This window comes from Delphinus delphis, chromosome 1 (assembly GCF_949987515.2).
Source record: "Delphinus delphis chromosome 1, mDelDel1.2, whole genome shotgun sequence".
In the NCBI taxonomy this organism is placed as follows: domain Eukaryota; kingdom Metazoa; phylum Chordata; class Mammalia; order Artiodactyla; family Delphinidae; genus Delphinus; species Delphinus delphis.
Window position 1 is genome coordinate 74,438,372 of NC_082683.1, and position 23,972 is coordinate 74,462,343.

At 38.7% G+C, this 23,972-nt stretch overlaps 1 protein-coding gene across 1 annotated transcript in view; it reads right to left on the minus strand.

Annotated features, from left to right (window-relative positions):
- Window positions 1-23,972, minus strand: part of DDAH1 (dimethylarginine dimethylaminohydrolase 1) — a 152,737-nt gene that overhangs the window by 36,173 nt on the left and 92,592 nt on the right. Inside the window, exon 2 of the mRNA XM_060024732.1 lies at window positions 5,907-6,006. Coding sequence (XP_059880715.1) covers window positions 5,907-6,006 — 100 coding nt within the window. The remainder of the gene's footprint in view (window positions 1-5,906; window positions 6,007-23,972) is intronic.

Here is a 23,972-nt window from a genome sequence, read left to right on the forward strand (position 1 = left end):
CATTATTTCCATTTTAAAAGACTAAGATGAGATAGGAACGTACAAAGAAACGCAAACTGCTTATCTCTTTAAAAAGTAAGTTTAGGGCTTCCCTGGTGGCGCAGCGGTTAGGAATCTGCCTACCGATGCAGGGGACAGGGGTTCGATCCCTGGTCTGGGAGGATTCCACATGCCGCGGAGTAACTAATCCTATGCGCCACGACTACTGAGCCTGTGCCCTAGAGCCTGCGAGCCACAACTACTGAAGCCTGCGTGCCTAGAGCCTGTGCTCCACAACAAGAGAAGCCACCGCAATGAGAAGCCCGTGCACCGCAACGAGATGTGGCCCCACTCTCCGCAACCAGAGAAAAGCCCGTGCGCAGCAACGAAGACCCAACGCAGCGAAAAATAAAATTAAATAAATAAATTTATTTTTTAAAAAAAGTAAGTTTAAGTTGGACTTCTGTTTCTAGTGGTATGGTGGGCTATATCCCTTAAATGGCCTTCCTGATAAAAACAACTGAAGTACTGGAATCAAAATATTAAAAAGGCTTTTTTTTGGTGTTATGTCTCTTATGTCATTTTCTTCTATACCAATTCACCCTCTTTTTTTTTTTTCCTTCCTTACCTCATTCTTTCATAGGAGATATCAGGTCATTTGTTCTACTGACTTTCCTACAGTCTGGATTTGGTTGATTGCTTCCTTGAGTACCATCTAACATTAAATTGTTCCTTTATCCTTTGTATTTTTTGGCAAACTGATAGTCTATGTAGATGCTTCTTTAGATTCTTGTTCAAATTTTTTTTTTTTTTTGGATAGGACTACTTCAGAGGTGGGGCTGTACTTCTACTGCATCACATCCTGAGGCACATGACTGACTGTCACACTTTCAGTGATGCTAGAATGATCAGTGTGTTCAGGTGGTATCAGCCGGATTCCTCCATTATAAAGTCCCCCACTCATTTTTTTTTTTTTTTTTTTTTTTGTGGTACGCGGGCCTCTCACTGTTGTGGCCTCTCCCATTGCTGAGCACAGGCTCCAGACGCGCAGGCTCAGAGGCCATGGCTCACGGGCCCCGCTGCTCCGCGGCATGTGGGATCTTCCCGGACCGGGGCACGAACCCGCATCCCCTGCATCGGCAGGCAGACTCTCAACCACTGCGCCACCAGGGAAGCCACCCCCACTCATTTTTTAAAAATTGTTGTTTCATTCCTTTATCTTTTTTTTTTTTTTCCCCACCGTGTGGCATGCGGAATCTTAGTTCCCCGACCAGGGATTGAACCTGTGCCCTCTGCATTGGGAGTGTGGACTCTTAACCACTGGACCGCCAGGGAAGTCCCTCATATAAAAGTTTTTACATCCTTTGATGATCATTGCACAGGTCCATTGTTTTATTAGGGATCTACAATTACTGGCTAGAATTCTAAAAATAAAAACTTTTCTCAATCAAGTATTTGGTCTACTTGAAATAGAATTCACAAAGAAAAGATAGGCTAAATGCTTGAGTCTTTCCTTTATATTTATCAATTATCACAATAATGAGTTGGTATCCCAGCAACTTATAATAATGACAAATATGTTTTTTTAAAAAACATCATTATCCACTAATAAGCCAAAGAATAAATCATAATGGAAATCAGAAAATATTTTGAATTAATGATAAAAAAAATATTCATATCAAAACACAAAGGATTCAGCTAAAGCTGTACTTGAAAAGCTTTACAGCCTTAAATGCTTACTTTAAGAAGAAGAAAGGTTCAAAATTAAAGAGATAAAATTCCACCTTGAAATTCAAGGAAAAAAGAACAATAAAAACAAAGGAATTTGAAGGAGGGAAATACAGGTAGAAACAGGAAGAGAAAAGGAAACTTATAAGAGAGAGGGTTCAATAAAGCCCAAAGTTGGTTCTTTGAAAAGATTAATACAATTGACAGATCTCTGGCAAGAAATAGAAGGCACAAATAAACATTATGAACGAAAAGGGGACATAGCTGTAGTTGTCGTGAAACTTAAAACAGATATTAAGAAAATATGAATAACTTTATAGCCAACATTTTAAAAACTTAGATAAAATAAAGTCTCAGAAAACAAAACTCACCAAAACTGGCTCAGAAAAACCTCAATAGTCATATAATCATTACAGAAACAGAACTGGTTTAAAATCTCCCCACAAAGAAAGCACCAGGTCCACGGGGCCTGTTTATAGGTAAGTTCTACCAAAGTCCAAGGAATGCACAATTAAAGTTGTACTGATTTTAGAGAACAGAAACATAGGAAATATTCCCTAATACATTTCATATGAGGTTAACATAGCTTCAACCAAAGCCAGACAAGGATAACAAAAAAGAAAAATTATAGGCCACAGAAACAAAATCTTAAACAATCATCTAATTGTTTAGATAATTAAACAATTAAATACACACTAAATACAGCACTAATAAAAAGAGAATATATCTTCATCAAGTTTGATTTCATCCCAGGGATGTAAACTTTGACCATTGATATCAGAAAATCAATTAATGTAATTAACCACATCAATAGATTAAAGAAAAAAATCACATAATCATTGAATCAAAATAAGAGTTCACCACCTGAAATTCCATTTCTAGCTGTTTACTTTAGAGAAACTCTTATACACGTCCCCAAGAGACACACACAAGACTGTACATAGCAGCATTGAAGATGGTAGACAAAAACTGAAAAACACTCAAACATACATCAACAGTAAAATGAATAAATACATCATTCGGTATTCTTACCATGGAATTCTACACAGCAGTGAAAATGAATGAACTCCAGCTACATGGATCAAGTTAGATCAACGGCAGAAAAATCACACAAGAGTTCATACAGTATCACCCTAATTACAGAAGCCGTAAGAAAAGCGAAACTAAACAACATATAATTTTAGGAATGCATATATTGAGGTAAAACTCAAAGAAAGACAAGACAGTGATTAACACAAAATTCAGGCTACCTCAAGCTGGGAGGAGAGAAAGTTTGGGAGTGGGGCTTCCATGGTCCTGGCAATGTTCTATTTCTTAAGCCAGGTGTTAGGTACTCAGGTGATCATTTTTATTATTGGTCTTTAAACTGTACATAAACATTTTATAACTCTTTTTTATTTGCTCCATATTTCACAAAAATAAATAAATGGAAGTAGAGGTAAGTTGATGCTGTCTATTTAAGAGAAATAGGACTGAAACAACTTCTACCAGTAGCTGCTTGCTTGACTGACAGAGTTCCTAGCAGAACTGGAGTTGGAAACCTCTTTCCTTCTGTCCATTTCCTGATGAATTATTAATGAAGCTCTGAGTTACAGAAGGAAGAAGACACAGAGTGTATGGGAAGCGCTCCAGATTTTGGTTCTTGCTCAACTGCGTAATCTAAAAATTGAGTGGTGATGTTTGTACAATGTTGTGAATGTAATTAATGCCGCTCCAATTGTACACTGAAAGATGGTTAAAATGGCAAATTTTATGTTATATATATTTTACTACAATTTTTAAAAAGGGAAAAAATCGAGAAGTAGGAAATAGAAGGTAGGACCACACATTAGGTATGAATGAGAAGCCAAGCAGATAAAGATCTTAATATCACAACACTATCTCAGTTTTCAGTAACATACTTTTAAGGTATTCAGTATTGAATAATACCAAAACAAAGCTTACAGATAGTGTCCAAGGCAAACCTCAATACTTAGTACCTTATTAGAAGTTATGGGAAAAACATTAGGCTTGAGATGCTGTGGAAAGACCTTTGACCAATGGAAGAGGTTCCTAAACTTTGCCGAAACAATGAGAAGATTTTAGGGAATCTTGTTCAGCTCAGCTGTTGAGATAACTAAACGGCTGTGAATACAGCTTGCATTTTTTTGTTTTTTTTTTTTAATAAATTCGTTTTATTTATTTATTTAGCTGCGTTGGGTCTTCGTTTCTGTGCGAGGGCTTTCTCTGGTTGCGGCAAGCAGGGGCCACTCTTCATTGCGGTGCGCGGGCCTCTCACTGTCGCGGCCTCTCCTGCTGTGGAGCACAGGCTCCAGATGCACAGGCTCAGTAGTTGTGGCTCATGGGCCCAGTTGCTCCACGGCATGTGGGATCTTCCCAGACCAGGGCTCGAACCCGTGTCCCCCGCATTGGCAGGCAGATTATCAACCAATGCACCACCAGGGAAGCCCCTACAGCTTGTTTTAAATCATTCTTCAAATAGCATCAGTACCTGCTCACAGCAAGTTATTTATTATACAGCTATGTTCTGGTAAAAAAGAATTTTATTGTAAGGAAGTGTGAGTAACACATCTAGCTTTTCACAAAAGCCTGTTTTCTAAGAGAAACAGACTGTTGTTCTGTGCTACTGAAAAGAATGAAAAGTGCCATCAATGGGAGACACAAAGAATATTCTAGGGGCTTCCCTGGTGGCGCAGTGGTTGAGAGTCCGCCTGCCGATGCAGGGGACACGGGTTCGAGCCCTGGTCTGGGAAGATCCCACATGCCGTGGAGTGGCTGGGCCTGTGAGCCATGGCCGCTGAGCCTGCGCGTCCGGAGCCTGTGCTCCGCAAGGGGAGAGGCCACAGCAGTGAGAGGCCCGCGTACCGCAAAAAGAAAAAAAAAGGAATATTCTAAGCGGAACTTACTAGGCAGATTCAAAGAATGCCTGAGTCGGCTTGGACACAACTGGAGCTGAGAATGCAGCGTAGGTCTCTCTGACCCCTTGTTCTGTGTTCTTATGGCTCAGTGGGTGTGCACATCAAACCCCAGAGGGAGGCCCATTGCCTGTGACAGTGGTGGCACAGGCTGTGCAGGGCACAACTCCAGGGGTTTTGCTTTCCACAAACCTATGATAAAAATGGCGCCCCCTGGGGCTCGGTGACACAGTCCCCACTCACAAGTATGTGACACCAAGCAAGGAACTATGTGAATGTCCCAGGATAAAGACTCCTCCTCCTCCAGGAACATTAATTTTTTCAAAATTTAAGTTATATAAAACATTTTTATATTAAAATGAAGATGGCTATATTTTGTCTATATACATGGGATTCGATACAAAATTCACATCAGCTAAAATATTGGACTTCCAAGAAGCTCCATGCTTTCAGTGGGCCACATGGGTCTACATTCCCAAATCTCTGGGGACCAGCCTCTGCTGTTAGGGCTACATCTGCGAAACAGGTGTTTATTCTTTGACAAGTAGGGGAAAATAAACTCTCATTATCAATTAAAAATTATTGATTGTCTTGTTTATCAATATAACTAGAATGAACCTGGTGACCCAGATTTTAGCACGTGACTTTACAAAAACAATAATAATATGATCATAAAGAGTTGGAAAGGTTAAACGCTAAAATTACCATTTCTTTAGTAACTATATTATATACAGTATAAAAACTGATTTCAGTTAGATCAATAATAATATCAGCTGTTTCTATTTTGTTGAGTTCTGCTATTATTCATTTGGCATTAAGCCAAGCCAATCTGCACTGAAAAGTATTTAAATCTATCTTGCCATCTGGGAAGAAAATTATTTGTAAATGACACATCTTGAATTAAGAGTCTTTCCAATACAGCCCAGATATACTGTCACACAATGCAAAGCTATGCAACCCATAAACTAATATTGTAGAACACAGTAGACACAACCTATAAAATGATATGTATATACTGATAACGTGTAAAAATATGCAAATACGTGCATACAAAAGTACTAAAGGTACTTTAATATTCAATAAAAAAGTATTCAATAACCCAAATATTGAAATGATTATCTTTGAATGAAAGGTCATTTTTAATTTTCTCTCTTTTGTGCTTTTCTGTATTTTCCAAATTACCCTTACTTTGGTAATTAAAAAAAAAAAATTGTAATTAAACAAGGGGATATAGGCCAGGTATTAGAAATATTTTTAGATAGGAAAGAGTAAGTACAACTCTACCTGTGAATAAGACATCTCCACCATCTAAGGTTGCATTTTCATCTTTCATCTCTACTATGTTGAGCTGAAGTTTTTCTAATGCTTCTTTCATCAGGTCAACCTGTTGAAAATAAAATGATTCAGATTAATATTCTACCATTTTCTAACAAGAAAACTAATCATCTAAAACTTCAGAACACTGAATTATGTCCCCATGTGCACACATATACAATGCACACCCTAATGAATTTGTGAATGTGTGTAGTATAGTTTGGACCAGCCACGATCATTTGCAAGAGAAGAAATTATCTATTAGGAATTGTCCATTTTGTCTCCTAGTCTAACATCAAGTCAATATTATACTCCTTTCGTTCTGTCGGAGTCTGACTATTTAGAGGACACGGTTGAAGGTGTGACTAATTAGGGCACAAGAGTCAAGAGAGGTGGGAGGCAGATCATCCAACCTTCCTACCCATCCCAGAAAAACAGAAGATTTAATTTTAAATCTTAAGTCAGTCATTCAGTCAGAATTGCACACACAGAGTAATATGTGGAAGGAATATCAATGACAATAACCAATAACTTGAAATCTCAGCCCATTGGAGAGTCACTGTTTTCTATTCAAATATTTTCTAAAATGTCAGAACATCTAAGGCTTCTCTGTAAATCTGAACTGTTATTTAAATTTAACCTAGGTCTCTAGAGGTGATTAACAAATACAATAATGGTAATCAAACCCAAGAATACCTGAAAATGAATTTCGGGATCTTTCTATAATCCCAGGGTACAGTCTAAAGCACAGAGATATCCTGGGCTGAACTAGGGAACACTTGTAGTAAGGTTTATATTAATGCAAGAAAAAAATGTAAGGCATAACAAATGCCCTTTGAAATCCTTCCAGCAGTTCAACAAAACAATTTAAATATTTCTGAAGGTCTGTATAACTTTTAACATGGTAAAGGTCTACATTGAGAAGACATGAACAGGGACTAAGGGAAAAACAGGAGATCACGTGACACTGGGAAAAGTAAAAGTTCTGCCAAAATACAGCATGCCCCAGTACACATAGTGAAGTCGTTAAGGAAGAGTTTAGGAGACATAAATATAGCAGAGTAACTTCTAAAGTAATAAAAACATGGAAATACTTTGACAGCAAGCCTGACATTCATGAAGTCAAAAAAATTAAAGAGAATGCAAAATAAAATAAATATATCATCTCATCCTTGTCCTGGAACTCGTGTAAAAATTCCACAAACCAGAGTGACTCAGAACAATAAAAAATTATTTCCATAGATGAAATGGTCTTAAAGTAATAAATACATCTAGTGACCTCTTTTAAACAGTAGAATAGGTTTTCCTATATAACAGGAAGTGAAATCGTTGCTAGAGCATAAAAAAGAAGGAAAACAATATCTACCATGACTCATTGGGCTACAGTGAACCCAGGAAAACACACAACTGCTTCCTTCCAGCATCTGCCTCTGTGTCCATGGAAACTTCATTGAGTTTAGAGAAATCATGAGAACTGAGCTACTGTTACCTTTTGTTTCTATTATGAATGCTACTGCTTCCGTTATAAGTTAACATTTCAGAGGTTACTAGGAATTCAGCAATAACATGAGAAGTTTATATGCAATAGCTCAGGAACTTTATTCAACTCTTAATTAAGAGTTCAAAGAGAACAGAAGTAGGGAGATTAACAGATACCAGTTTCAGGAACATTGCACTTCTTTATAGGTCCTATGTCTTTCAAATTAATGTTTTAGGGATAAAATTCTTGCAGTTTCTTAAAAGTTAAAACAGCTGCACTGACATGAAAAAACTGGCTTTTGTGTAAGGGCTGTACTTAAAAAAAAAAATTCAGTCACATCTATATAAACAAAGTCATCAGGATAGGTCCATACCACAAACATGGGTAATACTATTACTTTCAGAGTTAAGGGTATGGACAAGTTTAAAAAATGTTTTAAACATTAAGTAGACAGTCTTGAGAATTGCAGGACCATATGGCATCAGATGTGCAATGCTAACCCGGATGAAATTTCTGAAGAAGAAACAAGAGAGGCTGAACCCAGAGGCTCAGCTCCATTGAGAACTGCACACTCTTTGGCACAGGGGTTCCATGAAGCAGACAAACTCGGCTGCAAACAAGGCCCAGTGTTGCCCTGACACATGGTCCCATAACAAGCCAGCTATTCAGGTAAATAGAACACTAAATATAATTACAGAAGTGGGAATTTTTGCTGGAAAATGTCCAAACCATGAGCCTTCAAGAAACTGCCCGTTCTGTGGTTACATGGCTATGGTTAATGTTGACTTAATTAAGCTTCAAGAGGAAAAAAACCCAAAAGGCCAAAAACACACCCACCTTTCACTGAGACAGTAATCTTGCAGAGTGGAAATTAGCATTACTCAGGGTAGGGAGGAACTGTCAGAACAAATATTATTAATTCCAAAGGTTGAGTTGAATGGGTCATTTTAGCCCATGAAATTAGACACAAAAGGGCAAATTAGAGAAACAACCTTAATTTAAACTTAACTATATTATTTTCATACTCTATTCTAAAAAATTTACAAGAACTTCTTCCTTCCCTTTTCACTCTAAATGCATTCTTTTTTTTCTTTTCTTTCTTTTTTGTTTTTAAACTTTATACTTCCATTTCTTCTTGCCCCATCTTTTCCCCTCCCACCCTTTGCTACAGATTCCTTCCCTGGACATAGGGGATTCAGGCCACCCCTGCTGCTTCCAACCCATACGTCTAGAGTGGGTACTATTTTTGAGGTAATTGTCTTTTTCTTTTCTTCTTCCCTTACTCCCTTTCTTTGTTTTCTGGAGTACAAGTGTTAAAAAATGTAGAGTTCTTGGGGTTACACATTCACAATCACTCCTGGGAATGTCTGTATAGTGTAGTGTTATGATCCAGGGCCTGGGGTTCAAATCACAACTCTGCTACTTATTAGCCAAGTGACCTTAGGTTGGTTAACTTTCTGAGCCTCAGTTTTCTCATCTTTAAAATGGGTGGTTAGTCATAATAGTACCAACTTCCTAGGCTCCTCCTGCACATTAAATACATGTAAAACACTTAGCACATGATAGCTGTTCAATAAACATTAGATGTGACTTTTGTTATTTTGATGAAAACCAGCTTGTGTGGACCCAGTGACAAATACTTGTACTATGAAATTGACCCACAAGAGAAAAGCTGTTGTCTTCTCTTACATTTGGATGAGTTTCTTGTTTTTTACCACCCCATGACAGATCCCACCTGCTTTCTAGTGAATTAAAATTAGTCTTTTCTGCAAAGCCAGTGTAAAGTCAGAGCACATACACTGAGGACACATTTAAATTTAAATCATTCAAATCTGATTTCTTTCCACTGGAAGTTGTCAGGCTATGTGGTAGATTTCTTGTATAATCTCTGCTTTGAAATAGCCCTCTGAAGGTAATACACAAGGTGGGAAGTGGGCCTGTCTGGTAAGATGTCCCACAGGACTCAAAAGAGCGTCAGCCAAGATGATACAGAATGATTACACTAACTGAAGACATTACACTTGGGCTTGTCTAAAGAATTCCCTCTCCTTCTCAATGCCTGGTCTCCTTTTCTGTTCTACTCTCTTCTTACTTTCTTTTACAGCTCTCATTTCTTTTCTCTCATTTGTCCTATCATGTTTATATCATCATCCTACCTTCTCATTTCACTCCTTTTGGGTTCTCATGGTGAATGGAGAGAACTGGGGATTTGAATACAGTCTCTATCACGTATTAACAATATGACTTGGGATAAGTTAACTTCTCTGAGCCCAAGTTTCCTAATCTGCAAGTGGGATAATGTTTTCTCTCTAATGGGGATTATGTGAGTAACAAATAAACTAATACACATAAAGCACCTAGTTCAACACCTGACACATTGTGTTCAAAACCAGTAGTTGCTGGTATCATTATTATTTTGCCCTAAATTAACTCAGTGCTTTGGATTCTGGCTACCTTTCAAAAAAATTAAAATTAAAAATAGCATTTTCATCATTAAATAAAACATCTTTTGATACCAACTCTCCTTTTCTTCTTGCAAAATTCCGCCCAAACAAACACAAAAAAACTTTCACAGTTTTATTAGCAAGTTATTGAATATATTCCATAATAGTTTGCAACACACCATAATTAGTTTAATACTCTTCATTAAGATGCCAATATTTTCCAGTTAGCCCTATCCAAAGTTGACTTTGCTGCATATTTTCAACAACCATCCACTTTGAATGTTTCACACCTTCCCTTTGGATGCTGTGAATGTGCTCACGGGGCCTGATGAACAGTTCTGTGCTGCGCTCCATTAAGAACCTGCACCTCCATTTGCCAAGCCACTTTCCTTTAGCTGCTTCTGCTCAGTGGGCTGCCAGATGTTCTGACTACAAATGAAGCCCTTGGCATTGGCCTGTCCACAGCCGACAAATCTCAGTCACCCACAGTTGTGCCCTGCGCTGGGAGCTGTGCTGTCAACACTATTACTAGTACGTTTCCAATGCCCATCCATTTAGACGTTCTGAGTCCCTTCTAACTAATCATATTATAAGAGCTTTAAAATTATACTGTCATCCTATCCATACTCTGATCTACCTCTGAAGAGCTGAATAGCAGCAACATAGCTTTGCTGGTAGTGAGATGGTTTCATTTTCTCAACTTGTCACTGACTGTGTTTGGCTGTTTAATGTTAAGTATGACATGTGGATAATGCTGAGGAAGCCACTCCAGAAGCGGATGTGATGTCTCCAGCACATCATGACACACCTGGTTTGGAACTTGCAGCGAAATTACACTGTGTTGATCCTGGTCAGACACAAACTTTCATTTGTTTATGCCACCTTAATTTTCTTTGTTAATCAGTACATCTTTGGTCACTATGGCCACTTGGACTAGTACATTTGGCTGATTTTGTAACAGTACTTAATGTCCACATCATGCTTTCACATGTATTTTCTCATTTGGTCAACATTTCAAGTTCAAGGAGATTGGTTCAAAATGGTGGAGTAGAAGGACTTGCCTCACTCCCTCTTGCGAGAACACCAGAATCACAACTAACTGCTGAACAATCATCAACAGAAAGACACTGGAATTCACCAAAAAAGATACCCCACATCCAAAGAAAAAGGAGAAGCCACAATGAGATGGTAGGAGGGGTACAATCACAATAAAATCAAATCCCGTAACTGCTGGGTGGGTGACTCACAAACTGGAGAACACTTATACCACAGAAGTCCACCCACTGGAGTGAAGGTTCTGAGTCCCACGTCAGGCTTCCGAACCTGGGGGTCCAGCAATGGGAGAAGGAATTCCGAGAGAATCAGGGTTTGAAGGCTAGCGGGATTTGATTGCAGGACTTCAACAGGACTGGGGGAAAGAGAGACTCCACTCCTGGAGGGCACACACAAAGTGTGAGCATCAGGACCCAGGGCAAGGAGCAGTGACCCTATAGGAGACTGAACCTGCTAGTGTTGGAGGGTCTCCTGGAGAGGTGGGGGGTGGCTCGGTCTCACCGTGAGGACAAGGACACTGGCAGAAGAAGGCCTGGGAAGTACTCCTTGGCATGAGCCCTCCCAGCATCTGCCATTAGCCCCACCAAAGAGCCTGTGTAGGCTCCAGTGTTGGGTCGCCGCAGGCCAAACAACCAACAGGGAGGAAACACAGCCCCACCCATCAGCAGACAAGCAGATTAAAGTTCTACTGAGCTCTGCCCACCAGAGCAACAGCCAGATCTACACACCACCAGTCCCTGCCATCAGGAAGCTTGCACAAGCCTCTTAGACAGCCTCATCCACCAGAGGGCAGACAGTAGAAGCAAGAACTACAATCCTGCAGCCTGTGGAACAAAAACCACATTCACAGAAAGATAGACAAGATGAAAAGGCAGAGGGCTATGTACCAGATGAAGGAACAAGATAAAATCCCAGAAAAACAACTAAATGAAGTGGAGATAGGCAACCTTCCAGAAAAAGAATTCAGAATAATGATAATGAAGATGATCCAGGACCTTGGAAAAAGAATGGAGGCAAAGATTGAGAAGACGCAAGAAATGTTTAACAAAGATCTAGAAGAATTAAAGAACAAACAAACAGAGATGAACAATACAATAACTGAAATGAAAACTATACTAGAAGGAATCAATAGCAGAGTAACTGAGGCAGAAGAATGGATAAGTGACCTGGAAGACAGAATGGTGGAATTCACTGCTGCAGAACAGACTAAAAAGAATGAAAAGAAATGAAGACAGCTTAGGAGACCTCTGGGACAACATTAAACGGAACAGCATTCACATTATAGGGGTCCCAGAAGGAGAAGAGAGAGAGAAAGGACCCGAGAAAATATCTGAAGAGATTATAGTCGAAAACTTCCCTAACATGGGAAAGGAAATAGCCACCCAACTCCAGGAAGCACAGAGAGTCCCATACAGGATGAACCCAAGGAGAAACACACCGAGACACACAGTGATCAAATTGGCAAAAATTAAAGACAAAGAAAAATTATTGAAAGCAGCAAGGGAAAAATGACAAATAACATACAAGGGAACTCCCATAAGGTTAACAGCTGATTTCTCAGCAGAAACTCTACAAGCCAGAAGGGAGAGGCATGATATACTTAAAGTGAGGAAAGAGAAAAACCTACAACCAAGATTACTCTACCCAGCAAGGATCTCATTCAGATTCAATGGAGAAATCAAAAGCTTTACAGACAAGCAAAAGCTAAGAGAATTCAGCACCACCAAACCAGCTCTACAACAAATGCTAAAGGAACTTCTCTAAGTGGGAAACACAAGAGAAGGAAAGGACCTACAAAAACAAACTGAAAACGATTAAGAAAATGGTAATAGGAACATACATATCGATAATTACCTTAAACGTTAATGGCTTAAATGCTCCAACCAAAAGACACAGGCTCACTGAATGGATACAAAAACAAGACCCATATATATGCTGTCTACAAGAGACCCACTTCAGACCTCGGGACACATACAGACTGAAAGTGAGGGGATGGAAAAAGATATTCCATGCAAATGGAAATCAAAAGAAAGCTGGGGTAACAATTCTCATATCAGACAAAAATGACCTTAAAATAAACACTATTAGAAGAGACAAAGAAGGACACTATATAATGATCAAGGGGTCAATCCAAGAAGAAGATATAACAATTATAAATATATATGCATCCAGCATAGGAACACCTCAATACATAAGGCAACTGCTAACAGCTATAAAAGAGGAAATCGGCAGTAACACAATAATAGTGGGGGACTGTAACACCTCACTTACACCAATGGACAGATCATCCAAACAGAAAATTAATAAGGAAACACAAGCTTTAAATGACACAACAGACCAGATAGATTTAACTGATATTTAAAGGACATTCCACCCAAAAACAGCAGATTACACTTTCTTCTCAAGTGCACATGGAACATTCTCCAGGATAGATCACATCTTGGGTCACAAATCAAGCCTCAGTAAATTTAAGAAAATTGAAATCATATCAAGCATCTTTTCTGACCATAGCGCTATGAGATTAGAAATCAGTTACAGGGAAAAATCTGTAAAACAAACAAACACATGGAGGCGAAACAGTATGTTACTAAATAACCAAGAGATCATTGAAGAAGACAAAGGGGAAATCACAAAATACCTAGAGACAAATGTCAATGAAAATACGATGATCCAAAACCTATGGGATGCAGCAAAAACAGTTCTAAGAGGGAAGTTTATAGCTATACAAGCCTACCTCAAGAAAGAAGAAAAATCTCAAAAATACAATCTAACCTTACACCTAAAGTAACTAGAGAAAGAAGAACAAACAAAACCCAAAGTTAGCAGAAGGAAAGAAATCATAAAGATTAGAGGAGAAATAAATGAAATAGAAACAAAAAAAAAACAATAGCAAAGATCAATAAAAGTAAAAGCTGGTTCTTTGAGAAGATAAATAAAATTGATAAACCATTAGCCAGACTCATCAAGCATAAGAGGGAGAGGACTCAAATAAATAAAATTAGAAATGAAAAAGAAGTTACAAGAGTCAATGCAGAAATACAAAGCACCCCAAGAGACTACTACAAGCAACTCTATGCCAATAAAATGTACAACCTGAAAGAAATGGACAAATTCTTAGAGAAGTATAACCTTCCAAGACTGAACCAGGAAGAAATAGAAAATATGAACAGACCAAACACAAGTAATGAAGTTGAAACTGTGATTAAAAATCTTCCAACAAGCTTAAGTCCAGGACCAGATGGCTTCACAGGTGAATTCTATCAAACATTTAGAGAAGAGCTAACACCCATCTTTCTCAAACTCTTCTAAAAAACTGCAGAGAAAGGAACACTCCCAAACTCATTCTATGAGGCCACCATGACCCTGATACGAAAATCAGACAAAGATTCTACAAAAAGAGAAAATTACAGACCAATATCACTGATGAATACAGATGCAAAACCCCTCAACAAAATACTAGCAAACAGAATCCAACAACACATGAAAAGGATCATACACCATGATCAGGTGGGATTTATCCTAGGGATGCAAGGATTCTTCAATTTATGCAAATCCATCAAGGTGATACACCATATTAACAAATTGAAGAAGGAAAACCATATGATCATCTCAGTAGATGCAGGAAAAGCTTTTGAAAAAATTCAAAACCCAATTATGATAAAAACTCTCCAGAAAGTGGGTGTAGAGGGAACCTACCTCAACATAATAAAGGCCATATACAACAAACTCACAGCAAACATCATTCTCAATGGTGAAAAACTGAAAGCATTTCCTCTAAGATCAGGAACAAGACAAGGACGCCCATTCTCACCACTATTATTCAACATAGTTTTGGAAGTCCCAGTCACGGCAATCAGAGAAGAAAAAGAAATAAAAGGAATACAAATTGGAAAAGAAGTAAAAGTGTCACTGTTTGCAGATGACAGGATACTATACATAGAGAATCCTAAAGATGCCACCAGAAAACTACTAGAGGCAATCAATGAATCTGGCAAAGTTGCAGGATACAAACTTAATGTACAGAAATCTCTTGCATTCCTAGATACTAACAATAAAAGATCAGAAAGAGAAATTAAGGAAACAATCCCATTCACCGTTGCAACAAAAAGAATAAAATACCTAGGAATAAACCTACCTAAGGATGTCAAAGACCTGTACTCAGAAAACTACAAGACACTGATGAAAGAAATCAAAGATGACACAAGAAGGTGGAGAGACATACCATGTTCTTGGATTGGAAGAATCAATATTATGAAAGTGACTATACTACCCAAAGCAATCTACAGATTCAATGCAATCCCTATCAAATTACCAATGGCATTTTTTACAGAACTAGAACAAAAAATGTTAAAATTTGTATGGAGACACTATAGATCCCAAATAGCCAAAGCAGTCTTGAGGGAAAAAAATGGAGCCTGAGGAATCAGACTCCCTGACTGCAGACTATACTACAAAGCTACAGTAATCAAGACAATATGGTACTTGCACAAAAACAGAAATATAGATCAATGGAACAAGACAGAAAGCCCAGAGATAAATCCACACACCTATGGTCAACTAATCTATGGCAAAGGAGGCAAGGATATACAATGGAGAAAAGACAGTCTCTTCAATAAGCGGTGCTGGGTAAACTGGACAGCTACATGTAAAATAATAAAATTAGAACGCTCCCTAACACCATACACAAAAATAAACTCAAAATGGATTCGAGACCTAAATGTAAGACCAGACACTATAAAACTCTTAGAGGAAAACATAGGAAGAACACTCTTTGACTTAAATCACAGCAAGATCTTTTTTGATCCACCTTCTAGAGTAATGGAAATAAAAAGAAAACTAAACAAATGGGACCTAATGAAACTTAAAAGCTTTTGCACAGCAAAGGAAACCATAAACAAGACGAAAAGACAACCCTCAGAATGGGAGAAAATATTTGCAAATGAATCAACGGACAAAGGATTAATCTCCAAAATATATAAACAGCTTATGTAGCTCAATATTTAAAAAAAACAAACAACCCAATCTAAAAATGGGCAGAAGACCTAAATAGACATTTCTTCAAAGAAGACATACAGATGGCCAAGAAGCACATGAAAAGCTGCTCAATATCACTAATTATTAGAGAAATGCAAATCAAAACTACAATGAGGTATCACCTTACACCAGTTAGAATGGGCATCCTCAGAAAATCTACAAACAACAAATGCTGGAGAGGGTGTGAAGAAAAGGGAACCCTCTTGCACTGTTGGTGGGAATGTAAACTGATACAGCCACTATGAAGAACAGTATGGATTTTCCTTAGAAAACTAAAAATAGCATTACCATATGACCAGCAGTTCCACTATGGGGCATATACCCAGAGAAAACCATAATTCAAAAAGACACATGCACCCCAATGTTCATTGCAGCACTATTTACAATAGCCAGGTCATGGAAGCAACCTAAATGCCCATTGACAGATGAATGGATAAAGAAGATGTGGTACATATATACAATGGCGTATTACTCAGCCATAAAAAGGAACTCAATTGGGTCATTTGTAGAGATGTGGATGGACCTAGAGACTGTCATACAGAGTGAATTAAGTCAGGAAGAGAAAAACAAATATCGTATATTAATGCATATATGTGGAAACTAGAAAAATGGTACAGATGAACCAGTTTGCAGGGCAGAAATTGAGACAGATGTAGAGAACAAACGTATGGTCACCAAGGGGGGGGGGGAAGCGGCAGGTGGTGGCGTGGTAGTGTGATGAACTGGGAGATTGGGATTGACATGTATACACTGATGTGTATAAAATGGATGACTAATAGAACTTGCTGTATAAAAAAAAAACCCCAAAAAACTAGTGAGATCAAAAAAGTCTATAGCTTGGTTAAGAGTATTGTAGCAACATTAATTTCCTAGTTCTGACAAATGGTTATATAAGACGTTAACTTTAGGGCAAGCTGAGTAAAAGGTATATAGGACTCTTTGGGCTATCTTTGTGACTTTCCTGTAAATTTAAGTTGTTCCAAAATAAAATGCTGATTAGAAAACAAAAACAAGAAAAAAATGATAGATTTTTAAAAAGAAACTGGTTTATGCACTAAATGTTTTGGGCATTGGTCTAATATTAACATGATGTCTGGGTAAAATGACTAAAAGAACCAGTGTCGAATTATGTTATATTTCCTGTCATTCTGCATTATCCCAGATTGCTAAATGTATTCTTTCCAAGAAGTTTGATTGAATTAATGTATACGTTTACTGTCCTATGTGACAGTTTTGTCATTGTTAGAGATTTCAGTAATTAAAATGGGAAACAGAAACTTAAAAAAAAACCCAAACATTTCAAGTTCAATAAACATTTAGTGGATATCAACTTTTTAAAAAAAAACAAGCTGCCAAGATTAAAAAAAAACCCCACAAAACCAGAGTCCTTGTCCCTGAGAAGTTAACGATGTAGTAGGGCAGATATATCTTATGAATATATAGTGACAATAAAACAGAATATTTGTTGGGATGCTCAGAATAACTCCAAAAGGTTGGAAGGGTATGCATTGGTACACCTATTTTACATATGAGTAAACTGAGGCTAAGGGAGGCTGACTGACTTGAGTTAAGCCTCCTGAGCCCATTCCCATGTTCATGTTCATCTTCACTGCACTTTGTGATCATGATTCTCCTGAGGTCATATCATAGAGCACAGCCCACGTCAGAATTGAAGCTCATGTCTTCTCTTTTCCAACTCTACATATTTAAGTCTACTGGGTATTAGACGGTCCTATGCTAAGGTGACTCTGGATTCCATGATCTCTTCATATCAGAGATGGATGAAATTTCTGTACATTAGGGCCCTGGGATGCTAAGGTGTGGTATAATAAAAAATGCTAAGTAATATGAACAGGATGTATAAGCCCCATCAAGAATGTTCACCAAGGATAGCCTGCATTTTAATAACCACCCTTCAACTTTGGGATGCCTTAGATTTGTTCACTGGTTTATTCCTTAACTTTTCTACTTGTGCTAATGAAATTACTAAAATTAACCAAAGCTACTAAAAAAAAAAAAAAGATCAAAGAGAGGTTGAACATACTAAATGACTCAAACTTAAAAATTCCTAAACAAAAACATATTGAAATTCTCTTCTATATTATAATTTTAGGAAAAAGCTCTTAGGAGGGATTTAGTTAGCAATATAATAGCAAACACCCATATAGTCCTCCTATGTGACAGATACTCTACTAAGAACTCATATTCAACTTATCTAACCTTCATAATCTAATGAAACAAGTACAAACATTATTTCTGTTTTCCAGATGAGGGAGCTGAGGCAGGGTAGTGACTTGTCCACAGTCTTATAGCAACAGAGATGAGTTTTGAACTTAGCTTTACTCTGAAGTTTGTGTTGTTCTTTCCTACACAATTTGTCACTAACAAAAAGATAATTTAGCTATCTACTGTGCATTAAAATGAAAATTAATGTTAGAAATGACTGTGAGAATCTACAATACTCTTAAAAACATAGTATGTTCACTTTAATCTATTTGTTTAAACAAAAATGTGAACTAAGATATTCTGGAGGAAGGCAGGGACAGAGCTACAAATTTTCAGCAATGTGAACTTAGGTTTGGTTTCTAAAGATCCTAAATTTTGTTTTCCTAAGCATACACAAACTAAGGCTACTGAATTTGAGGAGCCATTACTTCATCCTTCCAATTTCTAGATCAGGAATTATTTGCAAAAACAACTCTTTAAATAGTCAACAATGTTTTTTTGGTTTTTGGGTTTTTCTTGTGATACGTGGGCTTCTCACTGTTGTGGCCTCTCCCGTTGCAGAGCACAGGCTCTGGACGCGCAGGCTCAGCGGCCATGGCTCACGGGCCCAGCCGCTCCACGGCATGTGGGATCTTCCCAGACCAGGGCACGAACCGGTGTCCCCTGCATCGGCAGGCGGACTCTCAACCACTGCGCCACCAGGGAAGCCCCAACAATGTACTTTAATTATAGTGAGATTACAAAAGCATATGGACGTGTAGACACACTTCAAACCAAGACACCATACACATTCCAAACCAATTCAATCACTCTGGAGAGATTCTGAGAACGGTTTCTGCCACATTGGGAAGTATGGTAGGCAGAATTCTAAGATGGTACCCAAGATGGCTACCTCCTGATGTACGTGCTATGTACAAATCTCTCCCTTTGAGTGTCAAAAGGACTTGTAAATATGATGAGATATCACTCCTGTGATTAGGTTACATTTCATGGCACAGGTAAAGATATTTTGCAGATGTAATTAAGGTCCCTAATCAGTTGACTTGAGTTACTCAAAAGAGAGAGTATCTTGGGTGTGCCTGATCTAGTCAGATAAGCCCTTAAAAGAGGGTTTAAAGGTCAGAGATGGAGGAAGTCAGAAAGATGTTCTCTTACCGTTCTGGAAGAAAGCAAACAGCCATGTTGGGAACTGCCTATGGAGGGGGTCTACAGGGTGGTCTCTAGGAACTGAGAGCAACTCCAAGTTGACAGCCAGCAAAAACCCAGGGAACTTAGTCCTACAACCCCAAGGAACTGGATTCAGCCAACAACCTGAATGAGCTTGGAAGAGGACCTAAGCTCCAGATGCGAAAACAGTCCAGCTGACAACCAGGTACACTATGCCCAGACCTCCAACCTACAAACACTGTGAGATAATAAATGGGTGTTCTTTTAATGCTATGTTTATGGTAGCAGTAGAAAACTAATAGAGAAACCCCCAAATTTAAACAGATTTTTAAAAAATGTATTCAAAAAGGCCTTTGATCAGAAGCAAATATTGAACTAAATGTTCATTTCCAAGTTGTTTGTTCAGAATATGGGGCACTATTTCTTAAAATGTTCCTAAGAAATTTCCAAGAAAACAATGTTTTATATAAGTTTAGGGTTACAGACCCACCAACTTCCTTAATCCATTATTTACTGAAATGTTGTACAACTAAATTTTAAAATGAAAAAAAACAAGCTGCAATTCTGTTACAAATCTAATACATGCTCATAAAAATTAAAATGATAAAAGTATATATGTAAAAAAAACCCCTATATGTGTAAATAGTAATACAAAGCAAAACTGCTCCTTGGGCCATTCCAATCTTATTTTGTTTCATTCATTCAGTAGATATTGAGTGTATGTTGTGAGCTAGACACCATGATAGACAGTGGTCAGTGGCCATCTGTCACATGACAGACATGACCCCTACTATATAGTGCCCTCAGGGTAACAGACATTAAAGAGTCACACAAGTCAGTATACAGTTATATGTTATGATAAGGACTATGAAGGAAAACAATAGTGTGCTTTGAGAAATAAGAGGGGTACATGATTCAGTGGGTCAAGGAAGGTCACTCTGAGGAAGTAACATTTAAGCTCAGGAATCAAAATGATAATAGTAGTTATCTGTTCCTGCTGGTGGGTCATTTGGAATTCTTTCTTAGAAACAAAAAGGGTTTCTGGATGATCCTCAGATTATAAACAGCTCAACTTAGTCTATGAAAAATTAAGGAAGGCTTACTGTATTAGGAAAATGGTCAATAGAACTGGAAATTATTTTATTTTTTATTTTTTTTGCTGTACGCGGGCCTCTCACTGTTGTGGCTTCTCCCGTCGTGGAGCACAGGCTCCGGATGCGCAGGCTCAGCGGCCATGGCTCACGGGCCCAGCCGCTCTGCGGCATGTGGGATCTTCCCGGACCAGGGCACGAACCCGCGTCCCCCGCATCGGCAGGCGGACTCCCAACCACTGTGCCACCAGGGAAGCCCTGGAAATTACTTAATACATTAAAATCTTCAAAAGTTATCATTTAAGTAAATGTCATTAATTCTGTGATTATTCTGGGAACTCATGATATTTATAGGATGGTCAACATGTATGAAAGTTTTGTAACCACCTAGTTCATGTCCCTCTATTGAACTTTTGTAATAATAACTGTTACAAACAGTTATTGTACAAACTGATCTCTTTTCCCACAGATTATTAAATAGCCATTGCAGTTTTTCCCATTGATTTCTTGGATTTCTAAACTTACTCATTTATTTCCAGTGACAAGTTCTAAAAATTAACCAGGATATCTAGCATCTTGGTTTCCATATTTGTAAAATGAGGGGGCAGAGCTTAAGAATGAGGTCATTTCCAGCTCTAGATTTCTAAGAGTTGTAGTCGCAAAACAATTTTTGGCATTCATAAATGTGACTCTAACTGTAATTCTATTTAGCCCCCAGAGAGTTTACTGAAAACACCCCAGATGGTTATTCATGAGTAAAGTATTCTGGTATTTACCCAATTCAATAAGAAGCAAGAGGCTGGGGAATTCCCTGATAGTCCAGCGGTTAGGACTCCACGCTTCCACTGCAGGGGATGTGGGTTCTATCCTTGGTGGGGGAACTAAGATCCTGCAAGCTGAGAGGCAAAAAAAAAAAAAAAAAAAAAAAAAAGCAGCAGCAAGAGGCTGGGTATATGGATGCCGGGGAAAGAGAAGACTAGTCCAAAAGTGGATTAAAAAATCCAAGAAGGGGACTTCCCTGGTGGCGCAGTGGTTAAGAATCTGCCTCCCAATGCAGGGAACATGGGTTCGAGCCCTGGTCCGGGAAGATCCCACATGCCTTGGAGCAACTAAGCCTGTGTGCTACAACTACTGAAGCCCCCGTGCCTAGAGCCCATGCTCTGTAACAAAGAGAAGCCCTGCAATGAGAAGCCTGTGTACCACAACGAAGAGGAGCTCCTGCTCTGCAACTAGAGAAAGCCCTGCATGCAGCAATGAAGATCCAACGCAGCCAAAAATAAGTAAATAAATAAATTAATTTTAAAAAAATCCAAGAAGAATGGGAACCTCAGAGATGAGCAGAAGGATTCTGCTGCAGTGGGAAAAACTGTATCTAGAAAACAAGGTGTGTGTGTGTCAATGCTAACTTATGATACTTACATTTTATTTTATTTTATTTTTGAGTAACCCAAGGTACTGCTTTTTACCTGCCAGCAGTGAGAAAAATTACACTATGCAGAACTTCGATAATGCCATTCCTATGTAAAGACAGATGTCAGGCCTGCTTTGCTGCTAACCTCTGCATGCTTTCTCATGTCCATATAAAGTATAGGAGATTTTATCAACTTTGGGTTCATCCCTACCCAATAACCAGGATCAGTCATGACCTGAAAAAAGGAGGATCTAACAAGCTACAGGCCAATGCTCTGGGACTTAGCATTAAGTCATTCTTTATGCTTTGTGCCATTTTAAACCATACACCTGGGTGCTGCTTGGATTCTTTTCCCTAGAGTCCTATTGTAGTAACTTATCCCCATCTCTTCCTATGAGTAGGGTCCTTCTCTGTGCTCTTCCTAAAAATTTGAGGCTCTGTCCTACAACCCAGCACTGCAGATGGGCTTTCCAGGTGCCATCTCCTCAACATAGGATCAGTATCACCAAGGTCTGAGGAATCTACCTCTTAACTACTCATAACTCTGGCTCTCTTTTACAATTTAAATGCCACAGACTTAATTTGTCATCATTTAGTAAAATTTACTAAGCTCTTTCTAAGTGCCAAGCATTGTGGTAGGTGTTTTTTCATGGATTATCTCATTTAATAATGCCATATCCCTTCAGGTATCTCCTAGTCTAAGTCAGTCGTGGCAGTTCCATCTCTCTTGGCAAGGACTGGTACAAATGACCTAATTTTGGCCACTGAGGAGAAGTCTGTTGAGAGGTTTCTGGAAAGAAACATAATCCCACTTCTTCCTTTGGACATTGTCCTGTCTGGATATGGTACCTGGAACTAGACTGGTCTGAGAACACACCACCACCAAGCAAGACAGGACAGAGAGACAGAAAGGGTCTGGGTCCTTGATGACATTGTGAGCTGACAAATTGACCAACCTTGAGCCCTGGAGTTCTGATAGATGAGATTTTTCATTTCCTTAATCAATTAGATTTGAGTTTTCTGTTAGCTACAGCTACAAGCAACTCATTTGCTTATATAACAAAATTGACAAACAGTAGCCAAAGAGTGCATAACAAGACCACGTTACTAAAACTCATTAAATTCTGATGTAGAAACAACTATTAATGGAGGACTTTTCTTCCTCTAGGACTACACCATGACTTGTCATTCAACAAATTACACAATATGTAAGATGTTATTTTAACTGATAATACCTGCTATCTTGGCTGATAAGAATGTTGATCAAATGTCACTTGTCACATGAAGACCATCCTGCTTGTAGAAAACAGCAGATTATAAATAATAATTTGTAAAGCGAAAAGCACCCCAGGAAGTATTACACTGCCTCAATTCTGTAGATAAAGCACAATTGTTATAGCTCCATATGGCAGAGTTGGAAGTTAATGTTCCAACACTCTCATCTCTGATCCAGGCCTTAGGTCTGGAGGAATGTGAATAGAAAGGTTAGACAGAAATGCAGAAGGAAAACCAGTAGGGTCAGAGTACACAGGAGAAATAAAAACAGCTTTGAAGAAAACTGGGCAAGACCCTTTCATTATCTGGAGAGAACATGAGGACATAACAGCAAAGTTCTAGATGTTCAAAGGCCCCTCCATTAAGATGTCACAGCAAGACAGTTTCCAGGAAGAAGGCTGGAAGCAACATGTAGCTTTTTTTTTTTTTTTTTTTGCGGTACGCAGGCCTCTCACTGTTGTGGCCTCTCCGTTGCGGAGCACAGGCTCTGGATGCGCAGGCTCAGTGGCCATGGCTCACGGGCCCAGCCGCTCCGCGGCATGTGGGAGCCTCCCGGGCTGGGGCACGAACCCGTGTCCCCTGCATCGGCAGGCGGACTCCCAACATGTAGCTTTTTAAATGAAAACAAGCAGGAGCTCTTGCTGGTCTTGTTGCTCTCTGGGTATAACACACTCATTCAAGAGGTCCATTTCCTTGTTGATGATAATGACACAGTACACGTATTAAATGTCTAAGAGCCATTGACACTCTGTCGGCAGAGAACAAATAAAAATATGATTTATCACCAAATACCAAATGAAAATAAGTGTCAGCTGCCAAAAGGCCTGCAAGATTTCGTATGTTAAAAACTATGGA